The sequence below is a fragment of the Cololabis saira genome, chromosome 17 (genome assembly GCF_033807715.1).
Source record: "Cololabis saira isolate AMF1-May2022 chromosome 17, fColSai1.1, whole genome shotgun sequence".
NCBI classification, from domain to species: domain Eukaryota; kingdom Metazoa; phylum Chordata; class Actinopteri; order Beloniformes; family Belonidae; genus Cololabis; species Cololabis saira.
The window spans coordinates 29,997,607-30,010,968 of NC_084603.1; the positions used below are offsets into that span (position 1 = coordinate 29,997,607).

The window sequence follows — 13,362 nt, forward strand, 5'->3', positions numbered from 1 at the left end:
CGCTGGGCCAATGGGCGGGCCCGGGGCCGCAGGAGGCCCCGCCCACTCCCGCCGACCCTCCCTCTGCTCCCTCTGCCCGTCCTCCTCCTCCTCCTCCTCTTCTCCTCCTCTCTCCCTCTCCTCCCCCTCTCGGTCCCGAGACCAGCAGAAGCGCAGAAGGGCTTTTTGAAAAGATGGAAACGACTCCGAGGCCTGTTGGAGACGCACCGCGGGCCCGCGCTGCGCGTCCCGGGGCCGGCAGAGCTGGAGCTGCAGGATTCACGGGGAGATGTTGGGCTTTTACCATGTGCATGAAAACTACAGCTGCTGGGAGAGGATTGGGCGGGAATTTTGTTGTTGTAATAAAACTAAAGCTGCAGATTTGTCCCGCTGATAGCGGCTCAAATCTACAAGTTTTGCCTTTAAAAATATATTCACGGTGCCTTAAAGCGCCTTTTTCTTTCAGGAATTAAAAACGGAAAAAGACAAATAGGAAAAAAAAAAATCTAGTAAAGTTGTCTGGTTTGTCAGTTTCTTGCCACATTTTGCGTTTATTCCTCTGTGAAGCAAAAACATGTGAAGATTAGTGATAAAAAAAAAACAGGCGGAGAGAAGTTAAACATATCCATTCTGATTATTTATTGTGATACACCCTCCCCTCTTTTCTCTCTCGCTCCCCGAACACACACACACACACACACACACACACACACACACACACACACACACACACACACACACACACACACACACACACACACACACACACACACACACACACACACCTCATGAATATTAATGATGTTTAATCCCCATTTAGAATTACATTTGAGGATGGTTGACGTAAAGTTTAATAGGGAAAGACCTCCGAGTCACTGCGGAGGAAAAAGAAAAATCAGCTCCAGAAAGTGACCGAATGAAATCCCGGAGCACGTTGATTTATCTTTTTTTCATTTTATTTATTTCAAACAAACCGACACTCAAAACAAGCTGTTTTCCAGCGTGTGAGCCCCGGTTAGAGGAGGCCATGGGTCGCCGAGATGCAGCTCCCCGCTTTCCTTTACGCATCTATTTGAAACACAAGTGTAGGCTAAATGAGGCGGGAGCTGATGCTCTGGGAGCGCGAGTTGGGCTGGAAATCACATTTCTACGTGCGTGAGGAGGAGGAGGAGGAGGGGTATCAAAGGGGAGGCTGGTGGGACTTAAAAGTCATCGACGAGAGCAGTTTGGGGGAGAAACTTCGACATGAGCGCGGAGGCCCGCAGTGATGTTGGTGTTATTTGAGGGAGCACCTGAACGCACCGCGCCGCACACACATCAGGCCTTTTGGCGTTTTTACGCACAGAATAAGATAAATAAATGCAGAATGTAAGACGACTGGGGGATTGGAGGACTGGAGGGAGACGTGGGCTGATTTAGGAGGTCAAACACTTTCAGGAACCTTTTTGTTCCCTTTTATTTATTCTCACATCAGAAGTCTGAGCAGTAAGAGGGCCGCCAAAAAAACCCAAATACCACCACCCCTCCTGTTCACAAGCACATCCACCCTCACACACACACACACACACACACACACACACACACACACACACACACACACACACACACACACACACACACACACACACACACACACACACACACACACACACACACACACACACACACACACAAGCGCCGTTAAATTATGCAAAAAGGCCATTCGACAAATATGGCCCTCACAACACAAAAGAGACGAGGTATTCTGACATTTCCCCTGCATTTCTCTTTTTTTTCTCCTTTCCCGTCTCGATGTGAGACCTCGAGATAAACCCCTGAACAAGTATCAAGTTATCAAGTTGCAGCAACCTTTTGTAATAAGAGTATTTTGTCTAATCCCACATTGCAGTTGAATTTTCTTAATGCTGAGCTGGTAAAGCCTGGGATTAGGCAGCGAGGAGAGGAGGGGGAAAAGTTTCGTCCCTCCAGCCGGCAGGATTGGGAGCGGGGATGTGCGGGGATGTTGTCGGCGCTTATTAAAACGATGATGCAGCGTCGCGGCGCGTACGTCGTGCAGCCGCGGCTCCCTCAGGTGCAGCTCTGCTCTGGACAGCAGCGGCGAGAGGGAGGGAAGGAAGGGGAAGGGAAGGCAGAGGCCGGAGACAGCAGCACCTGTGAGGTGAGGCCAGGAGACATCAAAGCTCAGGAGATAATCCATTCAGCTGGAGGAACCGCAGCTGCAGCAGCGCAGCCGCGCACAGCCAAGCTTTACGCAGCGCGGCGCTCCTTCCACTGGACAGAAAAGAGAAAAGAAAAGAAAAGAAAAGAGACTCCCAGATGTTTTTCACTCCCGCTTTAACTGGAACATTTAAAAAAAAAAAAAAAAAAAAAAAAAAACAGTGATGCTTCTCAGGTAAGATGGGTCCGTTTCTATTATTCTGCTTTGTTTTAATTCTAACGCCATTCACGGCAATATTCTAATATTTCATGTATTAATATTATTTGTGTAATTTCAGCTCTAGAGCTGTTTTCGTTGTGCACTAATTGAGACAAGAGGAGTCACTGGAGTCTATTTTAAACCACATCCTCACCGGAACAAGGAAAAGTTTGGTAGTAAGTTTTAGTAATAAGTCGGCCACTAACGTGGAAACTCTTTAAAACAATTCGTGCGAGTTTAAATCCAACTTTATCAGAAAAAAAATCTTTGTAATATTCTGAAGGTTTTACACAAATACACACGCGCTCCTTCAGCGTTTCGGCTCTTTATTGTCCAGATTGCAGCTGAACTTCACTTATACGGACTAAAATAAAGTGCCTAGGGACGCACCGCGCGTAAATGCGCGCGTACAGTCGGTTCCACGCAGAGAAGAACTGAAAGCGCACATTAATGTGAAAGTATTAGAAAGGCCGGGGAGGACGTCTGCTGTCACAACCCATTTTGCCGCATCAATCGGGGACGGGAGGCTGCCCGCGGGGACGCGCTGGAGGGCTCACCCGCGCGCATTTGTCCAACCTCTCTTTTATTATTATTTTCACAATAGGGACATTTCTCACAATTCATCTCAGCTCGACACCTGGCTGCGCGTCAACAAATTAACCCAACTTAAAAACGGCCTATTGAAAGAGTTTGAGATCTCTCTCATTTTTTTTTTTTTTTTATTAATAGAAAATGAGTTTCGTAGCCTCTCCAACTCGGACCCCATCCGGAGCGCGCGGAGGAAATAAAAGACCTGCTACGTTCAAAGTGATTCCTCTAATCTTCCTCGACGAAACCTGCTCAGCTCAGGCCTTAAAAGGCAAAACAAAACCAACAAAAACACCAATTTTAATATATAAACACGCAGAAATCGCAGGGGAATTGAACAGAGCGCTGAATAATCAGCATCGATAAACGCAGAGCTCGCCGGTTCAGACACTGATAGGAGCCACTTATCTGCAGCGTCGTGCATGCATTTAAATAACTTCCAAAATTTAGTAAAAAGAAGACGGATAAAATAAGGAATAAGACTGGAAGTATAAGTGCATTTAAAAAGAAATGCAAAATAAAAACATTTTAAAGCTGCTATTGGATTTAAAAGGCAAAAAGTGCCTCCAAAATGCTTCAATTAAAAAAAAAAAAAAAAAAAAAAACAAGCCTGAAATATCCGGTTCATTCTCAGAGGGAAAAAACAACAACACGTACACAGGGCCTCGTGGAGTATGAAATCATAAGGACTTTATTATTGAAGACTTGGGTTATGACACTGGAATAAATAATTAGGTAAATGTTCACACATGGAGGACAGCTGCACCAGATGTGGAACACTACGAGATGTATGTGGAAGCATCTGTCTCCTCTTCTGAGAACAATAAATAGAAACCAAACGCTGTTGAGCAACATGAACATGAAACGTGAAGGTAATTCCACTCATAAGCAGCTTAAACACAAACGGAAATAAATAATGTACATAATCGTTTGACTGCTGACATACAGACAAAAGGTTTTCGGAAACTATTGTTCAGAGCAGAAACTGAAATATACAACTGTGTGTTTTTGTCTTTTATATGCTTTTCTTTCTCTTTTATTTTGGTAAACTGCTTTCAAGCCAAGACATTAAAAAAATGCAATAGGAAAATTTTTTATGCAAGATTTATGAACAGTAATGAAGTTACGATAATTTACAAGTAAAAAGTGAAATGATTAAAAGATACAGTCAAGTTATGAAGTAGCTTGAAAAGACATTAACTGTTTGTTTTGTTTTTTTTTTTAATTGAAACTCTTCATCCTTTAAACATAAAAAAGGTAAAATCCTCCCATGAACCAGTTGTGCTGTACCTCCCACCGACTGGTGCCAGAGCTGCTGCAGCAGCGCCAACACCAGCCTCAAAGTTTGCACGTTCCTCGTCACGTGTAGTGTATTTATATTACTTACAGGTACCATTCTCAGCAAAGTAAAGGATAATTAGGATTTAGAAATATCAAAGTGTGACAGTGAGTCAGTACAAAGTTGGAGCTTCTGCAGTTAAACTGACCAGAACATGAACCTTGTCTGGATTCAAAAACAAGTAAAAATGTTTCAAAATCCACTGTCAAATAATAACAATAATATAATAAAAATCTGAATAATGACGACGATACATTTCTTTTATCGGCTACATTTGTTGGTTGTGTTTCCTGGCGCTCACTGAAGGACACACTTCTCCTCTTTCTTGGCCATCTTGCCTTTGTTCTGCTCCAGCGTCCTCTCCAGGTGCTCGTCCTCCTCCTCGGCCCTGCGGACGCAGACGTCAAAAGGTCAGATGCCTTCAAGGTTGGGGGGGGGTTTGGGTTGGAGGGGCAGACGCAGGTGACACTGCCATGGTGACAGTTGCCGCGGCACCTGTGGCGTGGCCTCGTGCCAGGAAGCCGAGCTCTGACCTTTCACCCGCCAGGCTCCCTGTTGGAGGACGCCGCCGCCAATCTGGAAGGGATCCCGCCCCTGCAGACGCGCCGCTGCGGCAGCAACAACCTGATGCCACCGACAACCTGATGCCACCGACAACCTGATGCCACCGACAGCCCGCAGGCGCCGCGCCTTCGGGGGAACTTCAGGAAGGACCGGCGGCTGGCGGGCCGGCGGTGGCGGCGAGGAAACCCACCCCAGAGCGAGGCGACTCCGCGCCACTCAAGTGCGTTTCCTGGTTGCACGTTTCCGTGTTGAGCTGTGAGGTGTTCTGTGGGTTAACTCACTGTTTCTCCTGGGCGTCCAGGTCCCGGACCAGCGCGTCCCGCTTGTTGACCAGTATGACCAGCTCATCCAGCAGCAGCTGCTCTCGTCTCTTCTGCGCCTCGGTCTTCTGCCAGTCTGCAACGACATCAGAGGGACAAAACCTTCAGACGTGACTCAGAGAGGACGTTTCACCGGCTGAACAGTTTAAAAGTTTGACTTGTGTCGCCTGAGGAAGAATAAAGACTGCTGGAGAAGAGGAACAACCACCCTGAACACTTTGAATCTTCCCACAGTCCCACCAGTCACGTGTCTGAAGGATTTCCTGGTTTCAGATGCAGAGACAGTTTGGTAAAAGTTATTTTTACCAGTTATAGCGGCCCGGTGTACGCGGCAGTGTGTAAACGTGACGTGTAAACACTCCAGTGTCAGTCTGTGTGCAGCAGTGACGCGGTGACCTGAGCAAACACACTTGAGGCACATTGTCATGTTAATATGAAGCTTCATGATGGACACGGAGATACGCCGGGCGTCACTTTCCCACAGGAAGATGCAGCTTCTGCAGAGCCGCCCGTCACCGCTAATCCAAAAGCAAATTAAAATGATCCAATAACCGTCAAAGCGTGAAACTTTGGTGGAAATTCATGTGTTTTAAGTTGAAATAAATGCATAAATGCATTGGTGGTGCCGGATGTTGCAGAGAAACGTGTGAATTAACCCCTGAAAGCAGCTCAGAGCCAAACAAACAAACAAACAAGCAGGTGAGCTGGTCGCCCCGTCCTCCAGGGACTTTTCAGGAAGGGGCCCCACAGGGTCCAGGTGGGACCCTGATCCAAATCCCCTCTGCCTCCCCGAGGAGGAGGAGGGGGGGGGGGCTGCCCGCGGGAGAGCTCTCGCTCCCCCTGGAGCTCAAATATCCGCCTGGCGCCCTCGGCTCCACATCCAGCCAAACTCAGATGCTGAACATTAAACGTCACGACGGCGATTCGAGAACACGCAATCACGCCAAAAATAAAAACCCCCACAAACGCCGAAACAGATTCAACTTTGTTATGATTACAAAAGCCGCCTCATCCGCCCTGCTGGAAATGTGTCGGGATAAAGAGCAGCGACACTTCAGCGTCAGACGGAGCGTGTGCAGATTTATTCTGCCGTCTCACAGCTTAAGGAAGGCAGGAAGTCTCCAGCTTTTCTTTTTCTTCTTCTCCAGCTCAGTGTGAGAACATGTCCCCGTCGCAAACCCTCCTCCGCTTCATCCTAGGGAGACAAAAAAAAAAAAAAAAAACCCGGCTTTGCCCCGGAGAGAATTCGTGAGCCACTTCTGTGGCGACTTCACGCCTCCATCAATATTTAACCGGCTATTGATTCGGGAATAAAAGGAAACGCTGAAAAATGTCAGTCCCAAAATAAGTACGGCTTTATTAAAAATAAATACCCCCCTTCATTGAGTCAAATTGTGGCCGTCAGGTTGTGTGTGAGCGTGTGTGTCACGCTGGGCTCGGTGTGTCGGTCCTGAAAGGTCTGCGCTCTCGTCATTGGCCGCGCTCGACCCTTTGAAGTCGACCACAGAGCGAAATGAACACAGTCCCAATATTTGGCTCTGGACGTTCCTCTCTGCCACCGTTGTTCTTTTATTTCCCTCTCACAGAAGCAAATTTACTCTCCCCCACTTTCTCCCTCTCATGTAAGTCAACAAACACTTCAAAACCTGCTTTTGAATGGCATTTTATCTCCTTATTTCTCTGTAAACAGTAATTCAGGACACTGGGAAGTCAGGAGGAGTTGAGTGAGAAGTGGGTGAGTCATCAGGTTTAGATGATTGTGAGACAGGAACAATCTACCTTTGACCAAAAGAGGAAAAGGAAAAAAAACTGTAGGTATTCAAAAGAAAAAAAAAACTCCTTCCTCCTGCTTGGGAGCACCTCTCGGCCAAGAAGCCAAAGGCTTGGTTTATCCGGGGAGGGGGACGGGAGGGGGAAGCACACGGCTGTCAATCACATGTCACAGAGTCCCGCCCCCCTCATTAGGAAGGTAAACAATAAAAAGAGACGATGAGAGACGTGACCAGGCAACACCAGAGTGCGGCAGGCTGGGTAACCAGAGACACGGGAACAAACAAAACACCCTGCGGCCACCGGGAGGCCCCGCCCCCCCCCGCAGGCCCCGCCCCCTCCATCCCAGACACACAGAGTTAGACTTGGAGGAGTGTGTACGACTCACATGCTACTCAGATGAAGCTCGGCGTGCACACCCACGGTAACCATGTGAGTCTGCACAAGGCTCACAAGAATGCGGAGGGTTCAAATCCCCATGAACCCCTCCCTCGCCGGCCGCCCGCGCTCTCCCCAGCTAAATTTATTCAGGACGGCAAAGCCTTCGCTCCCGCAAAGCCAGGAGAAAAAAAAACAAAAAAAACGCCCAACCTGCAGCTGCCCATCTGTTTCCCACAACGTGACGATGTCACGAGTGGACGAGGCCGAGAGACTACGCTCTCCCGTCACACCTGCAGGGACTGAAATATAAAATATCATCTTGTGGTTCTTGTCCCTCGTCTGCGCTCGTCTCTCCTCGCCTCTTGTTCTTCTGCAAAAGCCCCCGAAAGCTGGTTTTGGCTCAAGTCCAAGTGGAATCGAGGGACAAAAAGTGTCACCAGAGGAGAAGAAAGTGGACCAGGAGGCGAGACGGCTGATAAATAAGAGACGTGGAAACGTTAATAAAAGGAAAACGAGTGTTTGATGGCTGAATCCTTCATTAAAAAGGAAAAAAATCATCAAAGAAAAGAAAAATGCATGAGACAACATTTAAAAAAGGTTTAGAAATATTAATAATGCACTTTATTGCCGAGCACAGCTGCATCTGCTTCTCTTAATACTGATGTAACTTACTTCTCCACTATATCTCACCATTTTAATATACTTAATAAATATTCTCAGGAGCAACATTTACAGTCATGAGAGGAGCAAAGTAGACCCCCGTTACCTCTTATTATAATAATAATACTAATATCCTGGTGGTCTGGTGTTCACCAGCTCTTGATGAGGTAAATCAAACCTCAGATTAACAATTACACGACATATAACACTTTAGAAAATGAAGCTAAAATGCAGAACTTGTGAAAAACCGAGTTCACTTTCCCCCTCATCAACCCCGTAGAAGCAGCAGTGAGGAGCTGCTGATCAAATCTTATTAACAGATCATCTATAAAAAGCAGCAGTTGGCGGTCTGGAGCATTTAGGTGTTTGCCAGTAAAGCGCCAAAAGGGAAAGATATCAGTAATGTTGTTGGCAAAGGTTATGAGGCCATTTCCAACATGGCAGCACAAAGTCAAACAAACCACGAGAGTGTGGCGTTGACCACATACCAGCTCCTCATGCCAGCACTCAGGCACGGCGGTGGACGCATCATGGTTGGTGCTTTTCTCCCCAGCTACAGGACGGAATCATGGAAAACTCTTCTGGAGAAAGGTGGGGCCGTCTGTCCGACAGCTAAAATTAACCTCCAACTAGGTCAAACAAAACGATGATCCAAAGCACAACAGGAAGTAAACGATGAGGAAGAAAATAAAAAAATATCAAGGTCCAGACCAACTCCAGACCTCAAACTGACTTTGATGCTGCGGGACGTTTCTCATTAAAGCAGCCGCAACCTAAAAACCACAAACAAATGAGCTGAAGTGGCATCAAAGAGGGGGGAGAGTGATAACACGCTAAACGGTGCTAATACAGTCATTCAGCGTTGAGGCGTCCTGAACTTCTCCAGACTCTGCTGCAGCTTTCAGGCTGGACTTCTACTCGGGGAAGGACGGGACGTTAAAGTGTCACCTGTGTCTCATCAGAACAGCAGCGAGGCTTTTTACAAAGGCAGTTTAAACTCGCTGCCTTTTGATTTTTCTAGGCCGTGTTTATTGTCTGGAGGGTAAAACAGCCAATCGTTCGAGCGTCACAAGTCAGAACTCATTCGAAAGGCTGTTTCTGTATCTCTTTGTCTTCACATTAAGTCTTCTTGGGGATAAAAAAAAAGAAAGAAAAATCTCTTCAGGAATCAAACTGTTTTGTCAAGTTGGGGAAGTTTCTTATCTTTTAAAGTTTTAACTTAAATACACATAAAAAGTACGGCTCAGAAACATGAAAATATTTAATGATAAATTATTATACTTATATTTTTTTTATATTTACGTATAGTCTCAAGTTAAAATGTTACACTCATATGTTTGTTGTTCAAGACAAATGAAGGAAACCGGGAGTCATCTGGAGTCTTAATAACAGACGTATTCGTGTGAAGGAAAATTTATAAAAACACGTTTAGATCAAACCAACTGAGCCGTGACCTTGTTCTTCCATAAGTGACCGATCGTTATGAGACACCTCGTCAGCGTCGCTGACCCCGTGATGTTGGGGGGACGTCCAGGGAGGACACGATGGGAACTTTTAAAGCCTTTCTCGTAGTTTCTGCACTACGTGAATGAAAAGCAGCTGAAAATCACCTGAACCATCCTCCCTGTGAGGGAGACTCGTCTCCTGAATCCTCAAAGACGCTTGTTATCGTCATTTCCAGTCAACTTGCAACCCTGAAAGAGTCGGCGACATCATCAAAAGTGATAGGATTGCAGAGTGCACCTAATCAATCAGGGTCTGTGGCGCACCGCCCCGATGTGTTACAAAGCCCAAATAGATTTACAAATGATGCGAGTGTGTGTGTGTGTGTGTGTGTGTCGTGGAGAGGGATAAGCTCCTGCATAGGATTACATATTGATTTTAAACATATAAAAAAGCTTATCATATCAAACCGTAACAGGAAAAAGTCGGGGTCCCGGCTGTGCATAAATCCCTTTTAGACAGCGAGAGGGCGTCCACTTTAAAACCCGCGCTCACGCGCACGCGCGGGCTCTTGAAGAGAGCCGAGGCGCCGTTGCGTGCGTGGGAATCGGTGAGCAGATAAAGAGGCCGTAGTGGATCAATTTGGTGGCGGGGAGACGAGAGCGTGGCATGCAGATGGCATCGTCCCGCCTGGCACCTACAACAACGAGAGGCGGAGCCGCCGCCGCCTGGACGTCTCCACCTGTCTCATCCTGCTCAGCTGGACGTTAATCAGTCGTGACGCCACGCTGCTGTAAACTTCAGCTGCTCTGCTAAACCCACCTGCATGTGACGCTCAACAGGCCTCAACTTTGTTGCCTGGTGTCTTCACCGTCAATGACTGCGTTTACATGCATCAATAACCCTTTTGAAACCCCAATATTGGCAATAACCCGAATTTGCACGGCCATGTAAACACCAAAAACCCCTTTGAATAACCCAAATTTGCTCATATTCCGGTTTTTAAAAACCACAATACGACCCCTGGGTTACTCCTTTTAAAACCCGAATATTCGGTCATGTAAACGTCTAACGGGATATCCCGATCAAACGGAACATGGATTTGTTTTCTGCGCATGCTCTGTTCGCAAGGAATCCTGGTCTTTTGAGTCCAGGAAGTTCTTATAAACACGGAGAAACACAAGACCAGGAGGAGACTAATCACTTCAAAAATGTAATGAAGGATATGAACATTTCTGCATTTGTAGACGGTAGAAAGTACCGGGATAGAAGATTTACAAGAAGGTGAGTGAAAAGTTGCGCGAAGCAGGATTTGTTTTGAATTTGGATACAGGAAGAAGAAGCAGAAATGACGGTAATTACGTCATGACGTTCTCCGCGCGTCGCTGGTTTGATCCAGATATCCTGAATGATTAATTACCATGTAAAGGGAATATTCCCAATGTTTCAGTAACCGGAATATTAGCAATAACCCGAATTTTGACTGCATGTAAACGTAGTCATAGTTTTATACTGATCTGCTGATTATATTGGCTGAATTGATCCGAGCTATGAACCTGCTCAGAGGCTCAGACCTCCTCAGAGCTACAGGACATGAACTTTATTCAGTCTTCTCTCCTCCTCATCGTCACGAGACGTGAGAGTTCACGTCAGCATTACGTGTAAAATAAATCATTGTGAGGCGCGTTTTCTTTCTCGCTTCTGGTCTGCAGCGTAAACACAGATTCATTCTTCCTCAGTCCTAGAAACGCTCACATCAAACATCTGTGGATTTGTATCGTCTCCAAACAGACTTCTAGCCAGTCAGCTAACCTGAGGAGTGTGTGTGTGTGAAGTGTCATTCAGTCTGTGACTGAAAGGAGGAGACAGATGGAGAGGGGTGTGTGTGAATGGCTGCAGGTATATGTTTTTCTCAGCAGGGTGTGTGTGTGTGTGTGTGTGTTTCCTCTCACCTTCTCCCACCATCTCTGTCTGTCTGTGTCACTGACTGGCCAACCAAATCAGCAATTACTCGCACCCCCAGCCATCGCTCAATAGACCTGCCCAAGCACCAAATAAGGGCAACACACCTGTGTGCTCCAACACACACACCTGGGAGACATAAACACACCGATGCATGCACACGGAGACAGACAGATCCTCACACACACACACACACACACACACACACACACACACAGGTTTCCTCCCAGCAGCTCAGAACTATCTGTGGCTGCTACAAAAAGGAAGAGCCTGTGAATGTTAAGTGCCTCCCTTAGGGAGGAAAATAAGGCCGGCTGATAAGTTAGTCAACTGCAAATCCAACAAGTCCACATGAAGGCAGAGAGGACCGCGGTGACATGACACACACCACCTCTCCACCCCGGCTGCACGCTATCTCTCTCTCTCCCTCACACACACACACACACCCACACACACACACACACACACACACACCAGCCAAGCCAGTCGACATCATACTAATCCAATATATGAAAAAGTTGGCACTGCCTTTAAAGAAGACGGAGCACACACACTCTGAGCTGCTGAAACACAAACAAAAAACGCGGCTCACATTTAAAGCAGCTCGGCTGTTTGTGAAGCAGAGACGATAAAATCCTCCCGTTTGACTCAGGCAGCAGCTCGATAAATATAAATAAATAAAGCGGCCCGAGACGACGCAGGAAATCAACATGGATGCAGGCACCGCTGCCCCGGCCCCCCCACCCCCACTCAGCCCAGCCCTCCTCTTTTCTTGCTAATTACAATTGATTTATTATGGACCAGGTAGCTTATCAGGTGCCCGGCGAAATAACAATGGTTGTCCGACGGCTGCAGGGGGGAGGAAGAGGAGGAGAGAAGAGGAGGGGGGTTGGCGATGCTGGTCAATGTCGAATAGCAAAATCAATTAGCATTGATTGGCAAAAGGTTCATTTTGCCAAAGAGGACGCAGTCGAAGGGGATTAAACTTCCCTGGCCCCCTGACAACTTTGATGCGACACAATGGCGGCTTTTCTGGCTGCGGTATAGTTAACAAGCTTTCAATGATAAAAGCGCTGTTTTTCAGAACCGCCAGAACTCTCTCTCAATGCAGCTGTGGCTACATTTCAAATCAGGCTGCGGCCAGACATTGATCAAGTATCGGGGAGTGAAATCCCTTTGCAGGCTTGCATCTTAATCCTGATCAAGAAGAGGCCGCAGAATTCAAATACCGCTGCTCCGGGTCCTCGTCGAAGGCCGATCAACAGCTGAGCTAAAGGTGAGGAGCACTCTCAACCCTACAGGTGAATAATGATTCATCCCTTTATCCAAACCTGAAAACAACAAAGCTGTTTGTTGTGAATGAGAGACGCCGTCACCGAGAGCAAAATGAACCCTCACAACAAAAAAACTGCCAGTAAAATCTCTTATAAGGCACAAGTTTAAGTGCTTGACACGAGTTTCAATTATGCAATGAATTAAAAGTAGACACATGCAGCCCCTCCCTGTGTGTGTGTGTGTGTGTGTGTGTGTGTGTGTGTGTGTCCTACCCTCAATGGCCAGCATGGCTCTCAGCTCTCTGTTCAGCAGTTCAAATCGTCTCTCCAGATCGTGCTCTTTCTCCCTGCGGCAAGTTAGAGAAATAACACACACACACACACACGCGCACGCACACACACACACAGAACAAAGTTCATCAATATGTTAATGACTAAATCATTAAGTACTTAAAGAAACCTTTAATAAACATCGATTCAGCCACTTGCCTGAACCTTCTCCTGCTTCACATTAATCTACTGCACATGACTGATACTCACACACAGCCCTGGGTGAATGTGTGTGAATGTGTGTGTGAGCGCACACAAACATGGGTTTGAGGAAAAGTGGTGAAAATGCATCAAACCAGGGTAAATATGCATCTGTGAGGTCTGCGTCTGAGGCCA

General features: G+C 46.8%; 1 protein-coding gene across 6 annotated transcripts in view; it reads right to left on the reverse strand.

Annotated features, from left to right (window-relative positions):
• Positions 1-3,656: 3,656 nt before the first annotated feature.
• The window catches only part of ehbp1 (EH domain binding protein 1), a 155,631-nt gene continuing 145,925 nt past the window's right edge, over positions 3,657-13,362 (reverse strand). For all 6 annotated transcript variants that reach the window (XM_061746070.1, XM_061746068.1, XM_061746069.1 and 3 more), the window contains 3 exons: positions 12,970-13,043; positions 5,168-5,282; positions 3,657-4,710 (listed from right to left, as the gene is read on the reverse strand). In XM_061746070.1, coding sequence (XP_061602054.1) covers positions 4,620-4,710; positions 5,168-5,282; positions 12,970-13,043 — 280 coding nt within the window. In that variant the 3' untranslated portion in view covers positions 3,657-4,619. The remainder of the gene's footprint in view (positions 4,711-5,167; positions 5,283-12,969; positions 13,044-13,362) is intronic.